The sequence below is a fragment of the Aplidium turbinatum genome, chromosome 5 (assembly GCF_918807975.1).
Source record: "Aplidium turbinatum chromosome 5, kaAplTurb1.1, whole genome shotgun sequence".
Classification (NCBI taxonomy): Eukaryota; Metazoa; Chordata; class Ascidiacea; order Aplousobranchia; family Polyclinidae; genus Aplidium; species Aplidium turbinatum.
The window spans coordinates 9,835,614-9,845,357 of record NC_137476.1 but is presented as its reverse complement, the minus strand read 5'-3'; the positions used below and the strand labels follow the sequence as shown (position 1 = coordinate 9,845,357).

The following is a 9,744-nucleotide window of genomic DNA, read 5'->3' as shown; positions in this document are numbered from 1 at the left end:
CAGCATCAGGCTAAAACAAGTTGTTACTATCCAGATTTTGAAAGTTTTAATTTTGTTGGAATGAAAGTTTCTCTTTGTGAATTATTGTTTTTGAAAAAAGATGTGGCCACTTTTGCTGAACAAAATTTTATGCAATCTTTTCCGTATAACTGCTGTAGTCAAAGTCTAATTTAGTTGAGGAATAGATTTGTTAGCAAAAAAACGAGGGAGCCAAATAATATCTCATGTCCCTCTGTCTCAGACCTAAAGGTGTCGACTGCTGCATTCACATAGTCGATGCCTATGTACTTGCATACACACTTGGATTTTCTATCATACAGTAATTTAATATTGTTTTATATCATTGTTTTTACATTATATCACTGCCATGCTGTAAAATCTTGCAATTTGTTTGAAACTCTGATTTATTTAGAATGTATATATAATATATATTATATACATTTATTTTTAGAATTTAAGGTGTCAATGTTAAAATATTGGCTAAGAAATGGAATGGAAGTATATTGCGGCAGTATGGATACTTACAACTATTTTCACTGAATCATCTGGTTCTTTATCCACTTTTTTTAACAAAAATCAAGAGCAAAATTCAACAAATGAAATTATGATGTTTGAAGAAGAAACAATGGTCTATGAATTTAAATGTGATGTCAATGGTACTGTGTTCTTACCTGATAATGTAACATTTAAAGTGGAAACTAAAGATAAGGCTATTGGTAATCTGCTCATTGGGAACAATTCTATTCCGAAGTCATTTGGAATGTTTATTTGCAGCAACAGCACTGCGTTTATTCATGTCAAAGGAGGACATTTGGGGATTACAAGTATAGTTATTGATCTTCCACTAGAAAATAAGTACAATTTTACTGGAATCACACCATCACCATTATCAATTCCAGTAAAAATATTACGCAAAATAACATTGTTTGATAAATTGGCTCTGTTTATTTTAGGTCCATTGGTACTTATCAACAAATGTGCTTTTGGAGCCAAGATTGAGTTAGAGGTTTTGAAGCGAGTTGTTACAAAACCGATGGAACTTGCTCTGTGCTTGTTTATACAGTTTGTGATTATGCCTCTGCTAGCTGTATTTCTTGGATTTGTGTGCAATTTAAGTCAGGAAATGGCTCTTGCCCTTCTTGTTTGCACTGCATGCCCAGGTGGAGGTGGCGGCTATGTATATAGCTATTTGATTAACGGCGACATCACTCTTGCCATTACTGCAAGTTTGATGTCAACTTTATTTGCAATGGTTGCAATGCCATCCGTAATTGGAATATATGTATTAGCTGCTGGTATTCCAAACAACATTCAAATCCCTTATTTAGATATCATGGTGATGTTGATGGCTATAGCCACTCCAATTTCATGTGGAATGTACATCAGAAGAAAATGGCCCCATTGGGCTGAAAAGTTCATAAAAATTATTCGACCTTTGAGCCTTTTCTTGATTGCTGGTGGACTATCCATTGTCGTTGTAACTTCTCGATATGTGCTTTATGGGCCACGAATAGGATTTCTTCTTGCGTTTCTAGTTCCTGTAAGCATTTTTTTGATAGGCATTGGATTGGCTCGATGTTTCAACTTTTCATGGCCACTTAGTAAAGCAATATCATTAGAAAGTGGTTTAAAAAACACTCTTCTGGGAGTTGCAGTTATAGAACTTTCCTTTCCCCAACCAGAAGCAGATTTAGCTTCAATCCTTATCATTATGATTACTGTTGGACAAACTCTAGCAGGTTTGATATGGTACTTTTTATACTTAATTAAATCCAAATGCCAAAAGCAGTCCGTGAAACACAACTTAATGACAGATACAATGGATTCAGAGGAAACAACTCGCTTTTTGGGTGAAGAGTGAAGCTGAGCTGTGTATCATTATTTTATGTACTGTATTAGACAATAAGAATTTGCGGCGTTTGTAGAATTTAAGCCGCCCATGCTAGATGGTCGGCAACGTCTCTCAGCTGTATTTCTCTTTCATAAAATCATTAGCAGCTTAAAACCTAACTACATGCCTCGAATTTGCTTTATTTTAAATTAATTACTTACGGTAGTTTGGCAAGTTTCATCGCAACTACTCTTCCAATTACTCACATAATCGACTTATATTTGTGTTGTTGGGACTTGTTTACTGAATCAATTGCTCTAAGGTTAATATGACCAATCTGGATAGATTTCTTGCCACCTCTAGTGTAAGAATCTTTATTGCAACATTGATTTGTAAAGTAGACTATGGTGATCTATATACACAGGCCTTGCCAACGTGCAAACCTATGGTGATGGTTGGAAGCCGATATAATTTTGATTTTGAACTCTAGGCTAAATTTACTTCATATCCCTTTGAAATGATTGGTTAGAGAATCCAAATTATCAAACTGAATGTTTAATCACTGCAAACCTTCTAGTTTTATGTTAACAAAATGACAAATTTTCTCAGAACTTGCCAGATGCTTTTTGATTTCCAACACAAGTTCTGCTAAAATCTCATATATATATTATTTGTGTGGTAACAGTAGCACAAAAGTAGCTAACATACACAAAAACTGTGGTACATCAGCTATTACTCAAACCATCGCCTTATACTTGAGATTTTGACTGAGCGATAGAGCTAACAGATCGACCTCCGGCCAAACTTGAAGCTTGCACGTTGGTATGGTAATGGTCTATTGCCATGGAATGAACTATGGTGTTTTTCATTCCACTTTGCTTCTTGCCATGCTTCATCATGTTCTACAAATTCTATGATTAAAAAAATCTGTTTACACAACTTTTGATACAATGTGATTAATTGCAGTCTTTTTGAACTATGCTTGCATGAACACAGTATGGATATGTAGTTATGTACGCTATCTAGTTGCACAAATGTTCTGAATGACACAAGCCTTTAAACAAAAATTGTATCAGCTGTGTCTGTGTATTTACACAATTTATAATCTTATTATGATCTTGCTAATGTTGTTCGGAATGAAGTTTAAAATTAAGAGTTTTATATGTCTCATGCTATCACTTGAAGAAAAATTGAGTGTTTTTCATGAATACCCTACCAAGGTTTGTCAAAACTTTGTGTAATGCATGCTACCAACAACATGACAGTTTGGTGAGCAGGAAAAATAACATTAACAATTGACATTTAACAGGTTGAACTAATTTAGAATAAACAGTTTCACAACATGATCAGAAATAAGAATACCCAAAAAAACAGATTTTAATGGGAAGAAATTGTATTTGCAGTTATCTTGTGGTGCAACAGGTAACAAATAAAAAAAAATTGTTGTTTCTTGGTTTTACTCCTTCACTATTAGCGTAAGTCCTTTATTATAAAAACTGTAGCACAGACTTTGATCCAGCTTATTGCAACTTTTATTGCTTGTCAACATAACTTGAACTATGTACTTGAAACTAAGTGTTGAATAAAGAAAGGTTTACTGGCATATGTATTGTTTTTGCACGGAATGGCCCGTTTCGGTGAGTCCGATTCGGTGAGTCCGATACCTTAACGGGGGATTTTTTCAATTTTTTTTTTAAATTATCGGATATCGTAGCCTAATTATCATTGCCGTTTTAGGGTTAGAGGTTAGAAACTCACCGAATCGGACTCACCGAATAGTAGCAGACCCGTTTTTGCACAATGGGGTCCTCAATCCTCATGTTCTGTTTCTTTACTGTTCTTATTGACACCTTACACAATAGTGCAGATAATCGCGTTGTGGCTCACAACGAACATTAATATTTGTAGCACTTGGTGTATCAAGTAGCACACTGACTACAGTGTAATGTGAATTGATTGATATTATACTTATATGTTTTCCGTGTTCATGTTTGTTGAGTTTTCTATGTTTAAAAAGTATATTGGTAAGCAAAGTTAAAACCGATGAACACGCCAAGCTTTGTAACAAACAATTTTGTTCAACAACCTATCACACTTCTTTTCTTATTATCAACTCACGAAATGGCCCGTTTCGGTGAGTCCGATTTGGTGAGTCAGATCCCTTAACGGGGGATTTTTTCAATTTTTTTTAAATTGTCGAGTACCGTAGCCTAATTATCATTGCCGTTTTAGGGTTAGGATTAGAAGTTAGGAACTCACCGAATCGGACTCACCGAATAGTGGCAGACCCACTGGTTGGGTATTTGGGTAACTAACCGTCACTTCCTGGTGTGTTTGCATTACTTTACAAGTGCATAGTAGCCGATGCCATTGTAAAAAGGTATCAAGCCCTAAATTGTAGTGATGCGGGACCAATGAAGATTGTTGCCAGTATTGCAATAAAGAATTTAGGGTTTGATACTTTTTTACAATGGCATCGGCTACTATGCACTTGTAAAGTAATACAAACACACCAGGAAGTGACAGTTAGTTACCCAAATACCCAACCAGTAGGCCACTTGTAATCTTTTATTGTTTTTTTTTTAAGCTTAATGTTTTGGTTACTGCTTGATTTGCGTGTTAAAATTCATTATGTAGATATTTGCGTTTACAAAAAAAATTGTCAGTTTACACTGTGAATGCTTCTGTTGTTTTGTTAGCCACATTTTCTTTAAAAGCATAATGGAAGTTCAAATTTTACTTCAACTTTCAAAAATTCTTAAATGAATATTTCACTTGTAATTTAAGCTAATTGGTCTCAACGTAGTTTACTTTGAATCTGATTTAGTTATGTTGTTGCATATAAACAGCCTGTTAGTATGTATTGCTATTAATGCGTTTTACATAGTGCTGTATCAGCTACTAATATCAAAACATTCTTTGAAGAAGGGCAAATAATTCCTGCAAAGTTATGCAGAGCTGCTGACAAGTAGATCATTATGATTACTGATTATAAATATACCAACTTTTCAACAGTAATTCGTCTGAGAGTAATAGTTTTATCTTCTGACAACTTTGAAGCTAATGTCCACAATTTAAAGATTTTTTTTGTTATTGTAGGTTGTTTGCTTAACATTGTTCGCAAATATCCATGTATTTTATTTTACTTTTATACACGAAGTTGTGTTTTATTTGCTCTAACTTTGTTTGTTGGTGTGTAAGTGAACTTTTGAACCGAAAGTATTTCACTCAAATTTCTAGGCTGAAAAATATTTTTATATTGATTCGATGTCGGAAGAGGTTAAGTTCACGTAATAAAATTGATTTGCTCACTTGATTAATTGACGTGCGCCTGGGTGCGAAAAGTCCATAAATGCTAAAGGGTTGTTGCTCCTTCTGAGCACTTGTTAAGGTTATTATCGCGTTCCTGTTTAGTTGTTTGCCTCTGGGGATCTTTTTACCTATGCCCCAATTGCCCCAGCCAGCAAATCAGCAAGCGTCTGCAGAATATATATATATTAAAAAGGACTAACTTGCCGACTGGGATAGCTTATTTCCTATCGCTCTCAAACCCCAACATCAAGAACTCCCACTCTCACATATTGGGTTTGAAAACAACAAACAACTCAAAAAGGAAGGAATTTGAGAGCAACTTACTATTTTCTTACCAAAACAAAAAATGATTGATCGTGATCACCCACCGTGAGAGAGAGTAGCCTATTACGTGTGACCCACCATAACAATGAGTCTCGACGCTCCCCATGAATATACTAAAATCTATCGACAGTCAGTTGATGAGAGAATGAAAATAGACGACCCTGTTTCGGATTCTGGGCTTCATCAGTGCGGCACTTATTCTGACGGTGTGATTGGCAAATGACTTTTATTCAAAGTTTCTATTCTTGTTCTGTTTTTCCAATCTACTGCCGGTATGCGTGAATAAGAATGTTCATTTCACAAGCGATATATTTTTGTGTTTGAAGGGAAACCTGACTTTAAGGTCATTAAACGTCTAAATACTTCACTTGATTTTGCTTGTCTCGTTTGTTTTATGCTCGCCTTTGGAGTTATTTTTACTCACCTCTGCTGGAATTGTTTTGTGTTGGCTCTCTCGGAACCGAAATTTGTGCCGTAACTCTTGAAGCATAATCACTTTAAGCAATAATCTAGGTTTTCCACTATTGAAAAGCAAGCTTCACAAGAGATACAAATTGTTTTCAATAAAATAATGACAAAACTTTGCAGTGTTTCTTTGCATTTACACCATGTAAATGATTTCAATGATAGGCTATTAATGGTGATAGGCTACGTTTGTAACGTTTCTCATCAACATGTTTGACTTTAAATGGAGCAGCGTTTTAACCTATTGTACTTTGCCGTTTTTTCATTTCCGTGTTCATGTTATTTTTTTAAAAGTGGGCCTATGTGTCAGCCGTAACAGAATTAAAACACGTTTGTCGATTTATTTTTGTTTTTGTAAGAATACCGGGGTAGCCTTTATCGTGTCTTGGTTAGTAGATTGAGGAGATTTTTATCCTTAAACTGAGAAATGCATTTTGGTTTGTTTTTTGAATCTTTATCCTCGGACTGACAAAGCCGTTGATAGGTTATTTCTGGTAGTTTCGCATACTTGTAGAGGCTCTTGACGCAGGCCGATTACCGAGATTAGAAGAGTGAAGTTTTCCGATTGTTGAAGTGTTGTTGCCGGGGAATTATTTCATTCATCAGGTACCGCTTAATGGAGAGCAGTCCTGAAATGCGTTGCTCAAGCGCACACCCGAGAGTCGAACCAGCGCCGCGTGATCTTGAGCTGGGCGCGTAACCACTGAGCTAACGAGGCGGACATCCTGTCAGTTTAGCATAGGCTACTTGTAGAGGCTCAGGCGCGGTCAGTGATGGGCATTATCGGCGATAATTTATCGGCGATAATTATCGGCGATAAATTTTTATCGCTTATCGTTATCGCTCAATTATTTTTTCAGTTATCGTTATCGCCAAAGGCAATATTTGATTATCGCCGATAAATTTTATTTCGGATCAACACACAAGTGGAAAGACAATGAAAAGTAATATTTTTACTAGCCACCTAGTTCATGAAACTAGAATTAAAACCAGTTCTTCTTCAGTGCCTGAAGTGTATGTGCACAGATCGTTGTCAAGGGAGGGGCACGCCCCCTGCAGCGACGGCCCTGACAACACAATAATTTTTAGAGTTGCAAATTGCAATGCAATGAAATGCATGCAACAAGTCTCTTGTTGTTTTGCTGCAATCGGCAATCGCGAGTGAATTTTACAATTAAAATGTAAGCGCACAGACGGACAGATTCCTTTGAAGCGAAGCGAAAGAAATTGGCAAGTGGTTTGTGAAAGTGTCGCAATACGAGGCCGTTTTTACATCGGAAACATGGTCTTTCGTGCCACCTCACGATCAACCGTTTTATTCTTGTGTTTTCTTTTTTCGTTGAAAGTGTTAGTTTTTAGTAATTGTCGTAAAAAAATAAAATCCCTCTCGTCAAAACATGAAACTTACTGTTTTAAGCGCATTAAATCTTTAGATGAGTAGATTAACTAAAATTGCAAGAACTTGCCTTGAGACGTGCGGTTACGTCACAAACTCAGTTTAAAAGACAAAATTCACACACAATAACAACACAAGATCGGTTATAGACTGTAAGATCGATTTTTTTTCTAACTTGGCGATATAACTTTAATCCAAAAATAATACCCAAATTCGTAAGTGCCATTTAACTTAAAAAGTTAACCCATTTGTGCCGAAAGTGAAAGTACTTAAAAAAAATTTCGGAAAATTTAAATACAAATTGCATAATTATGACCTAAAGAACATAGCCTATCACAATTATTTTTTTCCTAATTGTGTTTGTACTTTTTGAGAAAAAAAAACGTCCTATAAGACGCTAGGCAAATCCGTTATCAAATTTCACAAGTTTCTTGTGCGTAATGCTTAAGCGTTATTACATTTTACTTATCGCTCAAAGTGATAAATGGGAAATGTCATTATTGTCATCAAGCATTTTATTAAAATGAAAGTTCAAAAAATATGAAGATGAAAATTAGCAAAGTAACACAATATCACTGAAACAAGTCATTGCGGAATATGATATTGCTTGAAGCATTTGACATGCAGACCGACATCACATTTTTGGCATCTTGTAGTAGTTTTTGCATGACAATAGGCGCATCGAGTTGCGTGGTAAAATGATGCTAAATACAGTATAACCTTTCTCATTTACCTATGCGACCTAGCCTACCTCAATCAAATATTTTTATTCCCACTAATACAGTGCCTATAGGCTATTGTAATTCTCATCTCAACAACTCAGCGTTCTGCCATTGCTTTAATGATGGTGTTCACAAAAAAAACAAAAAAAAATTATCTGAAATTATCAGTAAATTACGATAATTATGTTATTGTTCTTAAACAAACAAGACAAGCTTGATTTATAATTTGACCATAGTTAATAATTAACTATGATTTGACAAGCTTGATGGATTTCACAGTATGCACATTTTTACTACCAATAACGCTTAAGATTACAGATAAATTTTCAAGCATTTTGCGTTTTTTGGAATTTTTTCAATTATTGCTGACTTTGCTGTAAACAGCCCTTTAAGCAGAAAGCAAAATACAAAGTTTGGAATTTTTTATGGTATTTTCAGTTAATTTAATTATTTTTTTTACTGCACGTAAGCGGCAGTGTAACTCAATTGATAAAAGCATCCAACTGGTATCTGAAGGTATAATCATAAGCACGGCGGTTACCTCAGTGATTTGATTCTGGATCAAGAGGTTGAAGATTCGATACCTACTGCCGCTGTTGCGATTCTATTCATGCATAACTTACAAAAAGTTTTGTCCCTTTACAGCATATTATGTTCGATTTTTCGTCATGTTGATGAAAACAGTTCGTGCTGCATGGGATGGGGCAGCGCTAATCAAAAAAAAAAATTATCGTTATCGGACATTATCGGCGATAATTTATCGCTTATCGTTATCGCTTAACTTTTTTTTGATTTATCGTTTATCGTTATCGCTTTAGGCATTTTTCGTTTATCGTTATCGCTTTAGGCCAGGGGTCACCAAATGGCGGCCCGCGGGCCGCATGCGGCCCGCCACGCTGTATCGCTGCGGCCCGCGGAAGGTATCAGCGTACAAGTATAACCAAAAATACTTTTCTTGAAGAGTTAAAAAGCACGAAGGCAAAAAATACCTTCCGGAAAGCATATTTTCGCATTGCATACGATTCCACCGACCGATCAATCAGATTGTTGTTCTAGGTGGGGGTTGCTTAAAGTTATTCCAATGCGATGTACAGCCACACTGTCCCAGTGGTTGATTAAAACGTCCGTTTTCGAATTTCGAATTTGTCTGTGAGCATAGGGTTGCTTATTTTAAGTTTGCAAATGTCATACAAACACTAGTGCGAGTTTCACCGTTATTGTGTTTCACGAGCAGTGTTCTCTTTATGCAAGTTTTTGTGAGCAAAATAGGTCGGTGTGCCAACTCAATTTATAATAAATTGGCAAAATATTATATATAAATTTAGAGACTTTTTCTGATTGTATTATGAAAAAATTTAGCTTAGTACTGCAAAACGTTTTTTTTTTAAGAAAAATGGAACGCTTTACAATTTTGCGTGTCATCCTTGCGCAGGAGCCATGCTAATCTTCTCCGTATCGTTCCAATTATAGGCTACAGTAGTATATGTACTGCCGAAGCAAGTACTGCAAAACTTGTTAATTAACAAATTCTTACCACGCTGATAAGCACCGCAAGTGACAGTTGTCTATAATATAAGACAGACGGTTTTATAGACTCTCACAAAAAGGATGAAAAACCAACTCATTGCTTGTTTAGAGGGAAGACTGTTCATGAATTACGATAGAATTACGATTTTTCGGTGATTTCCCCAAGC

General features: G+C 35.7%; 1 protein-coding gene and 1 non-coding gene across 2 annotated transcripts; one reads left to right on the top strand and one right to left on the bottom strand.

Annotated features, from left to right (window-relative positions):
• The first annotated feature begins 607 nt into the window (after positions 1-607).
• On the top strand, positions 608-1,864 carry LOC145770921 (P3 protein-like). Its single transcript, XM_082582664.1, has one exon. It carries the CDS (start codon positions 608-610, stop codon positions 1,859-1,861), a length of 1,254 nt encoding a protein of 417 aa, XP_082438790.1. The 3' UTR covers positions 1,862-1,864.
• A 7,573-nt stretch (positions 1,865-9,437) lies between these two features.
• Positions 9,438-9,540, bottom strand: LOC145771442 (U6 spliceosomal RNA). Its single transcript, XR_014289230.1, has one exon. It is a non-coding gene; the product is annotated as a U6 spliceosomal RNA (small nuclear RNA).
• Positions 9,541-9,744: the final 204 nt, after the last annotated feature.

What these genes read in the sequence shown, in the direction of transcription:
- LOC145770921 (XM_082582664.1), top strand. Translation starts at nt 608, where the DNA reads ATGTTTGAAGAAGAAACAATGGTCTATGAATTTAAATGTGATGTCAAT.